Source organism: Pinus tabuliformis, chromosome 6 (genome assembly GCF_031772625.1).
Source record: "Pinus tabuliformis cultivar Carrire ecotype Pingquan chromosome 6, CPIR1, whole genome shotgun sequence".
NCBI classification, from domain to species: Eukaryota; Viridiplantae; Streptophyta; class Pinopsida; order Pinales; family Pinaceae; genus Pinus; species Pinus tabuliformis.
Genome location: NC_142292.1, coordinates 673092066 through 673107977, shown reverse-complemented (window position 1 = coordinate 673107977; position 15912 = coordinate 673092066). Strand labels below are relative to the sequence as shown.

The following is a 15912-nucleotide window of genomic DNA, read 5'->3' as shown; positions in this document are numbered from 1 at the left end:
GTCCAGTTAAACCAGTTTTGCTTGTCAGATGTGTTAAGGCCCTTTGATGATGGAGGGTAACCAACTCCAGGAGGTCAAACACATTCCTAGATCTACACCCATCAATGTTTGAACTCAGGCTATTTACGTGGTGGAGCCCTGTCACAGCCACTAAGCCACAGCTTGACGAGTATGGGTTGTTATGCAATGGACGATCACTGAATTCAGTGCAAATCTCTTCTTTCTCTGGTGTCTCATCTTGTCAGTGTGTGCTTTGAAACTAACAAAAATGATACAGCCATATTTATTTGAAGTTTGACAGTAGCTTGATGTAATAACATGTGTAGTTTTAGTAAGTTGGTTAAAGTCTATTTTTCTGTCATTATGATCTTGGAGTAAATGAAAAAATATATTTTTATTGCAAAAAAATAATGCTCTACCAAGTTCCCTGGAAGTCTCCCATCGTGCACTTTATGAATAGAAACCCTAGGGATATGGTCAACACTAATCCAAGCTACTCTTACCTGGAACTGTGAAAAGATAATTTATCTATCATTGAGAAATGGTCCAGTTGGCATTAATTATGAAGAGTTCAATGACATATAACACTTCGTAAATGGAGCTATGCATTCTCTTTTGCACCTTTAAGAGTTCAAATTGAGGATAAAAAAAAATACTTGGCTCCATAGTCAGAATGCCTTGTTTGATTTAACAAGATTTCAGCACTACAACAGTGATCTCTTAATTTAAGGATTGATTTTAAAATTTTTTTACCCAAAACTACTAAAAAGAGTTCCTCCAAAAGATTTGCTTTCATGGCCTTAGCCACCATTTTTCTGTTAATCAAGCCAATATGAATATAGATTTTAAACCCCAAATATTAAAAATGTCCCACCCTCCATGACATAACAAGTTACCTGCCAAAGCACCAAACTGGAGTTTTTGAAGGTACTTTCACCACACCATACATAGATTCCCATCACATGCAATCCTCCAACAAGCATTTTTGAGACCTGAATTGATAAGAGCATTTGATAGAATTATTCCTTTGGTGAATATTAGGTGTTCCAAATAACAATTTCATGTAAATAAAATTGGTTTGAGCGCATTATTCAAAGCACAGAAAAGCAAAAGTCCAAGCCATTGTGGCTCTGTGCAATACTTCAGAGTCCTAGGGTAAATTCACATGAGGAAACCATTGTCAAAAATAAATTTGATTTCAGGATAACAAATTTAATTTCTATGTTTACAAATTCCTATGAAAATTTTACCTAATTTAAATGAAATGAGAAAATGGGATTTTTCAGAAACAGAAAAACATTTTCTGACATAGGAGTGGTTCCTCTGTATGCAAGCTATAATTTGCCAGAAGATTTCATGTTCCTTGCCTGTGATTATTTTTCCTCTTTTTCATCATCTCGATCAAAAATAAGTTCTTTGGCAAATTTGTCACTCTAGCTTCTAAAAACAGACCAAAAACAACAGCTCAGTACAGAAGTTTTGAGAAATGATACTTAAAGTGATGGTTTCATCTGATCTTTCTGCTTCTATTCTGGAATTTGATACTTGACATGTTAAAGAATGCAATGTGTTTACCGTTCCATGTGAATATGGAAGAAGCCATGGCAGCAGATTGTAGTGTCCATGAAAATTATGTTGTGGAAAATGGGGATAATATGAGTAGGTCATCATGGTTAACAGGCGGGATGTGGTAGCCAGTACTTACAAATTCAGTGCATGTGGACTTATCATGTAAAGACATAGCATGGATCTCAACATCTTCAGTGAAATGCACTTAGCTATAAGAACCACAGAATAAAACAGCTAAGACTTAAGTAGCTTAACATGGTTTTCCTTCTTTTTCTTTTTTCTGGGCCAAATGTTTGAAGGCTACTTTGTGCTGGTGGATAAACAAGAGTAAGGGCCATTTCAGACAGGCTGTATATGTTGAAGGTAAGACCTTTCAGGATATTACCATTCATTAGGGTAAGAAGTAAGGCCAGATTGAGTATCACATTTACCAGGAAATGATGCCAAGAGGAACGAATGAATCCTATAGCAAATAGGTTCAAACTCCAAAGTACAAACTCTCACAAATAACCAGTGTCACCGCTCCATTTATGTTTATTGTAGCAGTCCCGATACACCGACTTATGTTGCATGACCCTATCTGCAATGCCCCTTTGTTGCCCAGTTTGAACCCCAAATAAAGCCCGGGACCTTATTTTAGGAAAGTAGACTTTTCATAACCAACCCTTCACATGGACTGATCAAGAACTTATTGTATTGACCTTTTAGAACCACATAAAGCCAAATACCTATCTTAGGAGAGTTGGCCTTTCAAGACCAAATAAAGTTAAAATATATAATTGTAAGTGATCACCTATGTGATCCTTAAAGTGTTCGATTTTGTAGTCACTCCATAAGTGTTTTCACCTTGCTAGGAGAGCACTATGTCTCCTAGCCTTTTGGTGATGCTTCATGTTAGTTTTTGTAGCATCAGATGGTGCTCTAGTCTCAAACTTTGTGGTGAGGCTAAAACACATGAGATCTCCAGAAACCAGAAATGATTTCTGGAAATTCCACTTAGAGACAGTTCAATTAAATAAATTGGTCGATAATTAAAAAATGCCTAAGTCTAACTTAAAGAAATCGATTAATTAATGGGAATTAATTGAGAAAGGTGAGAATTCTCTAGAAACACACATGGATTGACTTAGAAATGATCTTAACCGTCTTATAAGGACTTAATCGTGGCCATTGGTGATCCAACCGGAGATTATAAGAGGAGGTCGATGGGGTTGGAGAAGAACACACTTCAGAGGTCAAGTTCCTTCGCAGATCGAGCTATCCAGCTTCAGAGGTCAAGCAAAGGAAGAGAGTTCGAGCCAGAGGGGACGTAGAGATAGTGAGGGGAAAAGGCAGTGAAGCCAGAGGAAGTTTTCTAGTTCCAATGAGTCAAGAGAGAAGGTCGAGTTATTTATCTAGGAGGATGTGTAAGGACTACGTAGTAGCCTCAATAAGACAATTAGATTTGGCTGAGCAGGAGGAGGCTTCAGATGCCGGAGGCCAAGAAGATTTCAAAAAGGACTGGCCAGTGACTTCTAGCAAAAGCTACAAGCAGAATGACTGATTCAGAAGCAGTTTCGGACAGAAGTCTTCTGTGATTCAGAAGCACAGAAGACTGATGCAAGGGTTTGCCAAGCAATTTTTTGTGGCCAATTGGGGCCAAGATTGCTTGGAGAGGAGGGTAAAATTCCCTCAGTAATTTTGACAGTATTTCTCTCAGAGAGGATTGCCAGTTTGGCATCCATTTTAATGTACTTCGAATTTCATTGCTACATAATAATAAAACCCTCAATTGTTGCACTAGTTTTCCCATATTGGGTTTTTCTGGGGACATGTTGTCCAAAAATAATTGTGTTAATTTTATTGTGTATGTGCTAGTATTTTCTCGGTTTCCAGCATTTTGTTTTCCGCAATGTTTTTGTGAAGAAATTGTAGTGAGTTATTCGTTATTTGCCATAGCAAATAAACTGCTTAATTTTCTCAAAGGGTTTCAGATTTAGTTTCTGGAGGAAACTTGTGATTTCCAGTTGCAGAGGCAGATCCAACTAGCAAAACTGGGCATTTCCAATAGGAAGTGTGAATTTAAAAGCAGGTAACCAAGCAGGGAAGGAGGAGATTCTTGTTTATATCCCAATTGTGAGTTTTGCAGAAGATGGCCTCAACAGGGTTAGAGATCAGGACAGATTGGATGGTGCATCCAACTACATTATTTGGAAGGTCGGAATATCCTTTCTGCTAGATGAGCATGGTTTGAAGGATTACGTAGGGAGAGTTATAGCCGTACCTACAGACCTGCAACAGCTAGAGAATTACAGGAAGGAAATGGCCAAAGCAAAGTGGTTGATCCTTGATGGCGTTCGGGATCATATAGCCTCACACTTAGCGACCAAGAATACGGCTAAAGAAATGTGGGATGGACTTGCAGCACTATATCAAAATCCTTCCAAGAATCGGAAGTTGTTCTTGAAGGAGAAGCTGAGAACCACCAAGATGCAGAAGGGGGAAGGAGTTACCCCCTACCTCACCAGAATTCAAGATATTCAGAATGAGTTGTCTATCATAGGTGAGACGCCACAAGAAGTTGAACTAGTGTGTGTAGCCATCAATGGTTTCTCCGAGGAGTGGACTACTTTCGTCCAAGGTATTATTGGACGAGTTATGCTACCTGGATGGGATCGCTTGTGGTCAGATTTCACGCAGGAGGAGACGTGACTTGCTCTAGTCAAGAATAGTCTCGATGGCAGCAGCAGAGGATCGAAGAGCATGAAGGAGGAGGTGAACATGGCCCTTACATCGAAGGGAAAGGAAAAAGGTCCCAGTTAGGGAAAAGGCTCACGAGGAGGTGAGAAGAAGGAATTGTTGAAGGTTAAGTGCTTCAGGTGTGGTGAGTTTAGTCACTACAGTACTTAGTGTCCTCAAAGGAAAAAGGACAAGAAGGAGAAGCAAGAGCAAGCAACATCTTCGACAGAGATAGATTAGTTGTCCTCTAGGTTGGAGGAACATTTTGCTTTGTATGCAGCTATACCTCTAGGATAAAGGTGGAGATACATTGAGCTCTAGACTCCATTGTTGTGCAGAGTTGAGCAGGGTCCATCGAGGTGAGCATTAGCAGGTGTTTCCTCTTGGATCAATACCCTTGCTACAAGGGCCCACAGTATTCAGTAGCAAATGGATCAGTGTTAGATGGCGTAGTCAGTTCTTGAGGGACAGATGCAGTACTAGTTGCAGTCAGAGACTCAGATGTTGAGGAGCACAGTGCAGTTGCAGTGCTGAGAGACTCAGTGCACAGTGCAGAGGCTGGTAACAGTCAATGACTCAGGAGACAGTTGCGGTCCATAAATACACTTGATTCAGTATTTTTGGATTTTAGTTATAGTCATTACAGTAGCAACAGCATGAGAATCTGAGATTAGCTGTAGCGCAGATCAGAATTGGCAGCAGTACAGGGTGTACAGTGCAGTGTCAACAACAGCACAGATGCAAGGTGATTCAGCTACAGAGTGGCAAATGAATCAGAGTTGCGCATTAGTTGGTGGACAGTGGCAGTAGTCACAGTTGTCAGTCATCAGCAGCATGTGTGGAGGATGTTATGGGAGAGAACACCTTCCTCGCTAAGAGGGAGTGTTAGTTTTTGTAGCATTAGATGGTGTTCTAGTCTCAAACTTCGAGGCTAAAACACATGAGATCTCCAAAACCCATAAATCATTTCTGGAAATTCCACCTAGAGACGGCTCAATTAAATTAATTGATCGATAATTAAAAAATTCCCAAGTCTAACTTAGGGAAATCAACTAATTATTGGAAATGGATTGACCTAGAAATAATCTTCGCCATCGATAAGGACTTAATCGCGGTCGTTGGTGATCCAACTGGAGGTTATAAGAGGAGGTCGATGGGGTTGGAGAAGAACACACTTCAAAGGTCGAGTTCCTTGGCCGATCGAGCTATCCAGCTTTAGAGGTCGAGAAGAGGAAGAGAGTTCGAGCCAGAGGGGATGCAGACTAAGTCACCAAGTTCGTGTTCGTGTTCGAGTTTGGCGACCTTGAAATTCAAATAAAGTTCGGCACCTAAAATTTTGCCGATAAAGTTCGACATATAGAAATTTGAAAAAAAAAATGTATATATATAAAAAAATCAATTTAAAGTCAAATTCAAAGTCCATAATGCACATTGCAAACACATAAGATTATTGCTCAAACATTTAAATCATTTCCACATAATTTTATAAACCATGAAAGCGAGTGCCAATAAAGAACCAACTTCCATACATGTATGATGTAACATAGTAAACAAGGTGAGAAATTCATCATAGACATTGGCACCCATATCAAATTCAACAAAACCATGGGCCATATCAGATTTCATATATTGAAAAACAATTTGATAAAAAAGTATTCAAAATATATAAACTCGAAAGTTTAAAGTAGCTTGGCAGTTTTAGAAAATTGTTCATGCAAAAAGTAAACTAGAAATCTAAAACAGGAACACAAGTTTTATTCTTGATGTTCCTGTGGCCCACATGTTATATCAAAAAGTTCTATATTATCAAAAGCGATAGGAGCTGTGAATCCGCTAGATGCTTCAGCATCAAATTCATCAGTCAATTCCCGTCAATGTCACTATCAATGTACAAATCAGCTTCATCCATTGATGCATTTGGAACAGGATCGATCCACGGAGTAGAGGAATTGGATGACTCTTTAGCCACATTTTTTAAAGCCAACTGCAAGTTACTACGAACATAAACAAGATCTTCTAATCTTCCAAATAATAATCTATTTCTTTTCTTGGAATGAATGTGGTCAAAGGAACTCCAATTCCTTTCACATATTGATGCACTTGATCCCTGGCTTAAGATACGAATTGCAAAATTTTGCAATTCTGGTGCCCCTGAACCATAAAATTCCAACCATACTGTTGGATCACTTCTGCTCCTATCATATTTTGCTGATTGTGTTCCAAATAACCCTTCTTCTAGCCTGTATGTCCTCTACTAACTTCTGACCAAACCTGCAATTTCTGGATCTGGATTTAGCTTCTCAATAGCCTGGATAATTCCATTCGTGACTTCTTCATCCCTATGTCTTGGTAACCCAAACAATCTAGGGTCCAAATAGCATGTTGCTGCATGTAATGGACTAGGCATCATCTTCCATCTTTGATCAATTAAATCCCATATCTCCTGGTAATCAACTTCAACATTATTAAAAGCAGTTGCAATGGTCTCTTTGAAACGATCAATGCTTTCATAAACAAAACCCATACAAGGTTTGTCACCATCAATCATGCGGAACACATTAACAATTTGGCCACATATTTTTTAAACCTTGTTTGCATTTTCCCAAAAGCCATTATTGAGCAATATTTGTTCAACATTTTTCCCCTTAGTTTCTTTTGAAAGGGTAGATCTCTCCCACTCAGTGTTGCAAAAAACAGCACTTAGGCTCGCTTTTTCCTCAACAACTCTTTTCAGAGTAATATAAAAAGTGACAAACCTTGTATCACAAGGCCTCAACAACTCTTTTGATGCATTCTTCCTGTATATGCTCAAAGTGAGACGATGGTTGATGATGAAGTTTGCAATTGTTTTGGCTCTTCGGATTGTCTCATTGACCCAAGGAAATTTGGCTAAGTCATGCAACATTAAATCCAAACAATGAGCTGCACAAGGGGTCCAATAAATGTGATTATACTTTTCCATAATCAGCTTCCCTGCACCAACCCAATTTGATGCATTATCTGTAATAACATAGGCAACATTTTTCTCCCCAACCTCTTGAATCACTTCATCCAAAATTCCAAAAATAAATTCAGATGTCTTCACTCAATCCATCGCATTTACTACCTTCAAGAAAAGTACCCCTTGACGACTATAAACAAACACATTGATCAATGAGCAATGACACAAATCTAACCAACCATCACTCAAAATAATGCATCCTATAAGCTTCCAAGACTCTTTAATCTGAGCCAACTTTCCTGTCACTCTGTCTTTTGTTTTCTTTAGCAAAGTTGTCCTTAAAGCTTCAGATCCAAGAGGAACACAACCCTTCCCAAAATCAATGGCCTTTTTAATTACATTTTTAAAATATGGACTCCTCGCCACATTAAAGGGAATTGCACATGCATAAAAGAATTCTGCAACAGCATCATCAACTTCTTGTTTCTCAACAGGTTTCCAGAATTGATTTAATATTTTGGTTCCACTTGTTTTTGCTTGAGTAGAACTTGATCCACCAATAGTTGAGATTGAATTAATGGTGTTGGAGGAAGACATGGCAATCTCCCTCTCAATTCGTTGCCTCTTATTTACCCTTTTCTCCTTTTCCGTCTTTGAAGTGAAATAGTCTTTATCCACTGTGGCTTTTTGTTCATCAGAGATCTTAGTGCAGCCTTCACACCACCTCCACTTCCATTGCTAATACTGAGAAGGTGATCCACTGCTCTAGTTAAAGTGTCAGTGAAATCATGTCCACACAGTTGACATGAAAGATTATTCCCATCTTTTTTGACAAAATTCCAAGCTACAGCAGTTGATTTTGGGGGTGCCATTGAAATTTGAAGGTTCTGAACCTCTAATTGTTGAAGACTGAGGTGAAGGCTTGAAGCCTGAAATGCTTGCAATTTTTTTTAATTTACATTTTAATTAGTTTTATATTTTTTTGCAGAATGAAATTATGAAAATTTGAAACTATAATTTATAAATAATAAAAAAATTATCAGTTCAAAATTCAGCCTGAGCCTCTTTAAATACTGATAAATTGTATTTAATTTTAACTGATAAAAACTAGTAAATTTTATTGAACTGGTAAAAAAAAGTTTATTTAAATTTTTGACTTACCTGGAGGCTGGAACTTGGAAGCTAGAGTCTGGATAGTGCACTGTGCGGCTTGCTGGAGGGTCGAGGCTACTTGAGGACTTGCTTGAAGGCTCACTGCTCTCAAGGGTCAGGCTCTGTCAGGACTCAGAAGGCTCACTGCTCTCAGGCTCTGTCAACTTTTAAGGGAAAAGTCCAAGTCTCAAGCCTATTGATGAGGTCAAGTTGCAGCCTATACCCTATATGATGCAGGATACAACTTAAGTCCTTTTATGAAAACTGCGTGATCCAAGTGGATTTCAATTTTGGCAAGACATATTATAACTTAATCTTTTATTTCTTAGTTATTGTATCGATATCACGCCCAATAGGAGATGAATTGAATAATGCAAAAATATACAAAAAAAAAATTACAGCCAAAAGGTAACAGATACGAATACAAACATGAAACAATGATGCCAGATCATGGAAACCATCAGGTCTCTTAAACGTTATTCTCAAAAACACGTTGATCTGTAAGACTGTATGCCACATGATAAAAAATTAACTCAATGACCATGAATGCCTCACAGGCTCACACACTTAAATAATTGAAATGATAATTCTTACTTGCAAAAAAAACAATATACAGGAGTTTGAAAGTGTGCAGTACCTTTGATCACTCACTGGTTAGTGAGAGGGCGAGTATTCGGGCAAGAGGGTGAGTTCGGGTCAGCACTGTCAGCCTTCAGGACGCTGCCACAAGCTTGAAGCCACAGCCTGAGATGAGGTCGCCGCTGAGACTTGAATTCGAACAACCCGTCGACGCTGCCACATGCCATGGCCCACAAGACATCGAAAACCCTGCAAACCGTCGAAAGTTGTAGCCTATGTATGAGCTCAAGCCTCATGTTGTTATGGACTGGTCAGTGGTCGACGGTCGCTACAAAATTTAATGAAACCTAACTTCTAACCCACGGGCCACGGCAAACAATGAAACCAAAACAAAACCACAGGGCCCGCAAAATTCATGTTTCATTTCTAATTTTTTTAAAATAGGAAAAATCGAATTTTAACAAATTTTAAAATGAATTTGAACGATTTTCAACGATTTTTTACGTTTAAATTCACTTTGAAATTCGAATTTGTTTGAAGTTCGAGTTCGCCATTTTGTTCGGCGAACTTCAACAAATAAATTCGAATTCATTTAAATTTCGGCGTATTTCGAATTTGTTCGTTCAAATTCGTCGAACCCAGTGACTAAGGATGCAGAGACAGTGAGGGGTAGAGGTAGTGAGGTCCGAGGAAGTTTTCTAGTTCCGGTGAGTCGGCAAAGAAGGCCTAAGGCCGAGTTATTTCTCCAAGAGGCTACACAGGGACTACATAGTAGCCTCAAGAAGGCAATTCAATTTGGCTAAGCAGGAGGAGGCTTCAGGTGTTGGAGGTCGGGAAGATTTCCAAAAGGTTTGGCCAGTGACTTCTAGCAGCAGCTATAGGTCGAACGACTGATTCAGAAGCAGTTCTGGAGTAGTGCGAGTTTGGCCTGCACAGAAGGCTGACTCAGGAGTTTGCCGGCACAGTTTTCTGTGGCCAGTTGGGTCAGGATTAATTGTGGAAGAAGGCAATTTCCCTCAAATATTTTTTCCAGTGTTTCTCTCAGAGAGGATTACCAATTTGGCATCCATTTTATTGTACTCTGAATTTCACTACTGCATAATAATAAAACCCTCAGTTGTTGCACTGGTTTTCCCACATTGGGTTTTTCCGGCGACAATTGACCAAAAATAATTGTCTCAAACTTTTATTGTGTATGTGCATATTATTTCTTAGTTTCCAGTATGTTTCCGCAACGTTTTATTTGTGAAGAAATTGCAGTGTGATTTAATTTGATATTTTGCCAATAACAAAATAAACTGCATAATTTTATCAGTTAGAAGAATTAATTCCAGTTGTTGCATTTCAAGCAAATTTTCACACTTCATGGACTAGCCTTTTGGTGATGCTTCATGGACATATGAATGGTGGATGCATGACCTTGGTTATAGTACTAGCATAGCGCCATAACATAGGAGGTTGTTGCCCTGACCATCATGATAACTAACCATTGGGTGCACACAATGGGGTAGTCAATTGCTCAATTAGGGGAGGCATCTACTTAGTAGGAGCGTTGGGCACTTGGAGGAGAGCACTCTTGAAGTTTGGGTACCATATGATATATACCTTATAGGTTGGACATTTGACTTGAGGACACTTGGGTTGAGGAGCATGCTTCATGGAGGTTGGTGATGGATTTGGACACATGTTGAGGAGAAGCACTAGAGTTTTGTGACCACATTGACACACATGAGAATAGCATTGGGCACATGAGAGGGCATCTAGCACACAATTAGAAGAGCCTTGGATGAGGACATGAAGCTTTGATCTAACAACTTGATGGGGAGCACAACATCTTGGAGGAGCAATGAGACCAAGGAGAATCATGCTTGGAGGGCATTTCACTTTGGGATCAGATAAACCCAAGTTTGACAAATGTAAATAATTGTATTATGTAATGTTCTCGAGTAATTAATCGATTAAGGGACAAAATAGCATGTCGATCCCTGTAGGCTATAGTCCTCAATAAAGGGGCAAACCCAAAATACGCAATGTATGGACAAGTTTTAGGGCAATTGGGTAGAGAAACCCAAAGTTGGGGTTTGGATTGTATTTAACTCAATCAATTGAGCGAAGAAACCCTTCTAGGAAATCTATAAATACAAGAGGAATGATCTCAAATAGATCATCATTAAATTGGATTATTTACCTATGTTCTTTTGAGCCTTAGGCTCTGAGGGTTTTAAGACCCCTTTTTTTCCTATCAATTTCGGTGGTCAAAGATTCCACCATAGTTGATAATTTATTTTCTTTCCATTTTCATTTTCTGTCTACTTGTTATGGCACAGGTCATTAAAGGAAGTTCAAACGAATTCTCTTTGAGGCAGTATCTGAAGCAGGAAGATCGAATTCTCTCCCGTGTCAACAAGTTTGGTTAGGGAGGCAAGGATCATCCTCTCACCATGGCCACAGAGGATTTTCTCCTCGCAAACAGTGGAAGTTACATAGATGACATTTTGTGGCTACCAGGGTGTTGATCGTTGACATCAAGGTTCTTCTCAGAAAGTGGAGCTTTGTCTGTATTGATTATACAACCACCAAGCATTGGACCATCAAACAAATAACTCCCTGAGGTTGGCAGAAGGATCTACGAGTCAGTCTTGTGGTCAGACTGTCAGAGGCTGCGATCCTCGTAACTCTTACTCTGAGGCATCGCATTGCACAGTGAGAACAGTGCAGCCTTTATTAATCAACACAACCATCTCATGACATAGGAGTTTCGAATGAGTAAACATCAACGGAGGGTAAAATTGGACTTCATTGTGATTTTTCGATTGATATATGAATGGTCATGAAATACCCTTCCTCCAAATTGCCCACAGTACCGTGACGCCCAAAACGTGAAATGGAAAACAGGCTGAAGGACTTGTCGGGGGCTCCAAGCTCATTCGGATCAAACAACACCCTATTCCCATCTGTCCAACCACCACGATTAAGGGAAACGGCAAAGGATTCTCAACGTAGATTTGACATGAAGAGCGAGAAGTAAAACGATACAAAACAAGGCAATTTAAGGCTTGGCCAAGGCGGTTACTCTTCCCGATGATGGTCTCTAAGACAATGGTTTCTCAAGGAATTCCATTGTAGTTGTTACCAAATCCGCGAGAATTGCATCAGCAACCCCAAGGTATGCTGTCACTCATAGGCAAAAAGCATTGGATTCTTGTTGTTGTAAGCTCAGATCAGCATACATTTAGTAACTTAATAGAGTGACATTCAGTTTGAATAGTGTAGCACAGTAGAATTGATTATTGGAGAATTGACTTACTGAATTGTGACAATTGGAATATTGTGTTGTAGTACTAGGTTATGGATTGGATTCCTTGGGTAGTCAGCCCTAATCTCTGTGGATTTACTATAGAATCATATCACTATTAACAGTATAGAATTGTAACATTGGTTGAATCTTCTATCCATCGGGTGCCCTACTTTATTGAAGATTTTTTTGTGCATTAGGTGGAAGCTCACTGTATATATGAATGCATAAACATGTTCTATGGTTGAATTATTGAAAATCCTAGCCTAAAATTACCCTAGGACACTACATATTATAAAGCACTCCACGTGAGATTGCCTTGTTTGTTACTTGTATGGACACATGCCCTTATTTTATGTTAGCCTCCCTCACCTACTTACATATATAAGGGAGGAAAGAGCTCTTTCATTCATTATCATATGTACCCTTCTTTGTACTCATCTTAGAGACGTTAGGGTTCATGAGGAAACACAAGAAGAGAGACTAAGTCTTGTATGGAGTGAGATGCCTTGATTCATGAGGAAACCTTGCAAAAAGACAATGAGAGAGAGAAAGAGAGACATCTTTAATGTTTTCTTGCAAAGATTGCTCTTATGAGATGCTAAGGCTTGCTCTTGTGATGACAGGGTTTGATCCATGTATATAACCATAGAGAAAAACATGGCATTGGAGGTGATTATGGTTCTTGTGGCTCTTGTTGTAGCACTAGGGTTTCTAACCTAGTAGAAAACATGGAGGCTGGGGCAGATGCTTTCCATGGTTTTTGGATTCTTGTTCTTTTCAGATGTAAGGCTAGGGCAAGTTCTTTTCAAATGTAAGGTTAGAGCAAGAACATGGAGAAGTGTGTTTGATGAGTCTTGAGCTTGGTTTAATGCCTTGATTGGAGGAAGAATTGGCTATTGTATTCTTGATGTTTAATGGAGCTCTTGGTGCTTGTATTGATGCAAGAATTGACGACCTGTGGTACAAGGAAGCCCTGGGATCAACATGTAGACATGGAAGCTAGTGCTAGAGTTGTCTTATCATGTACTTGTGATTCAACATGGCTATGGTTCGCAAACCCTAAGGAAGATAACTATGCTAGTGAGGAGAGCTTGTGTTATACAAGCTTGTTGAAACCAAGGAGGACCCGCTGGTGTCAATGCTTGCTTGTTGATATCTTTGGTGGTGGCTATGGTTTTCATGGTTTCCCTAGCCAAGGATTTTAAGAGCTTGAAAAATTGTACCATATTGTGATAAGATGTATGTACATATATTTCATTTCTATTATATTTATATATATGTACTTCATTTCTATGTGTGTGTACACACTTCATTTCTATCATATATTCATCTATCCAAAATTATCTAATTGCATAATTGATTTCAGCTTACATTGGCTTCTTGATTGGGTAATTTTCAGCACTTCTTGTTCATGTTGATTTGACATAACATGTGGCTGAATCTTGGAAATGTTAAGTGATTTAGCATACATCTTGAAGATGATAAAGCAGATTTACAGTAGTAAAGCTGCACTTGTTAATTTTTAGCTAACATGTTCTTTGCTTAGGTTAGTTACGTCATTCATCCATTTGCCCATTAATCCATTAGCAATCACATTAGTCATTATATGACAGTAACTAAAGAAAGAACATAACTGATCAAAGTTGAATACAAGCCAAGAAAGAACATAACTGATCAAAGTTGAATACAAGCCAAGACAGAAGAACACAAGAATATGGCTCAAGCCAGGGAAAAACCCCAAGATGGGGAAAACCCTTGATCAAATCTTCTTATTATTTTAATCAAATGTTCAGCAGAGAGAGAGAGAGAGTGCAATAAGGAGTCTAGATCGACTTGCCAATACTATACGAAGGAGATAGCCCAGTCAAGTCTGCACTTCAGACTTCTGCCCTAACCAGAGATTAAAGGTCAAAGCAGACTTCTTCTGCTTCTCTTGTTCTCGGTCCTGTGCAGACTTCTGAATTTTTCAGCCCCTCTGATTAGGGCTTCCTGCACCCATGTCAGTCCTCAATCTATGCCTCAAAACTCTTCAACTTATGCGCTAATCCTCCTCTTCTAGGCCTTAAATACTGCACTGTTTAGTAAGGGTCTTGGTCCCTATCTTTAGCTCTGCTCCAGCACACAAACCATGCTCAGATCTGTACCTAATAGGGCTCAACCCTTCCTGTACCAAACCAGAACTATTGTGGCCCCTGTCACAGAGAATAAGCCCACAGAAATTGCAGGAAAATCTGCCCATATTGCTTCTCCTGAACGCTGCCTGAACCTCCCAAACTCAGCCTACATATAGCGCTTGATCTAGGCCTGCGGTTGCCCTAAATCACTGTGGCTCTCTTCTGTTCCTCTTCGGCCTCAACAAACTTCAACAATGCCCAGAATTTCCCTAAGAGTTGCGCTGTCTCTCATAAGACTCACAGCCCTGTGACAGAAGAGCCCAGACAATCAAACAATCCCTCAACCTCCTTCAAGATTTTGGCTGCCTGAAGCACATATTCAAGCAAGTTGATGTGTGGGAAATGAGGGAGAAAGCACCTCTATATATACCATTCGGTGGGGGTCAAGAGACATGACTATTGGACTAGGTGAGCCAACATATAGAAGAGGCCGACCTTGATAATTTACATGTGAGAAAACATAAATTCAAAAACCCACTTTCCCTTATCCAAATATGACTATCTTTATGCCAATTTTGGTCCTCTCGAAAAGAGGAATTCAATGCCATAATTATCTTCCCCAAAGGAGTTGTCCAAAGTGGAATTTGGTCCTAGTTGCCAATTTTAACACACCCTCTCAACTAGGGAGAATTCTGCCTGTCAAACCAACAGCCATGATCGCCATGCCATCATGTCATCATGAACCATCTCTGTATCTCGTCTCTGTTCTGCTTTTCTAAACACTGATATGAATAATAAAGAAGAATTGATCAAGACTGAGTCACAAGACCTTGCCACTGTCCACTAACAAATGTTAGTCCACATAACCAAAGGGTGAACTCTAATCGGACTTGATCCCAAGTGATCAAGTTGAAGAAAAATCATTCATCCTAGACATAGGGAGTACAGAAGTACATGATGCGTCCATCGGTAGTGTTATAGTCCCTATCCACTTTTCCCAACTCATTGGCCAGATAAGAGGTACTTCCCATTTGTCCCAGACAACACGGGTAGGATGATGCAAGAACACCAAAAGGGAAAGAATATATCACATCCTGCTCATAACCACACATAGGGAAAGGAAAAACCACATCCTACAAACACATATCACAACCACATGTAGGGAAAGGATGAACCACATCCTACATATCACAACCACACGTAGGGAAAGGATGAACCACATCCTACACGAATGCAAACCACTGAGAGTAGGGAAAGGAAGAACCAAGTCCTACATGCACGCCAAGCAATCATTCGTAGGAAGGATCCTACACGTGAGGAAAGGATGAACCACATTCCAACAACATGTCAACCACCAATCATAGGGAATGAGCATCCTACATGTGGGGAAAGGATGAACAACGTCACCGACATGTCAACAAATGCCTATATGCATCTCTTACTGGAGTATCCTATGCATATGTCATCAACATTAGGGTAAGGTGAACCACTCACCCTACATACATGTGTCCGGAATCGTAGGGGAAGGAGAACCACTCACC

General features: G+C 39.6%; 1 protein-coding gene across 3 annotated transcripts in view; it reads right to left on the bottom strand.

Annotated features, from left to right (window-relative positions):
• LOC149260428 (oxidoreductase, zinc-binding dehydrogenase family protein) overlaps positions 1-15912 on the bottom strand; it is a 305468-nt gene that overhangs the window by 270604 nt on the left and 18952 nt on the right. For all 3 annotated transcript variants that reach the window (XM_089420726.1, XM_089420724.1, XM_089420728.1), the window contains exon 3: positions 897-992. In XM_089420726.1, coding sequence (XP_089276852.1) covers positions 897-992 — 96 coding nt within the window. The remainder of the gene's footprint in view (positions 1-896; positions 993-15912) is intronic.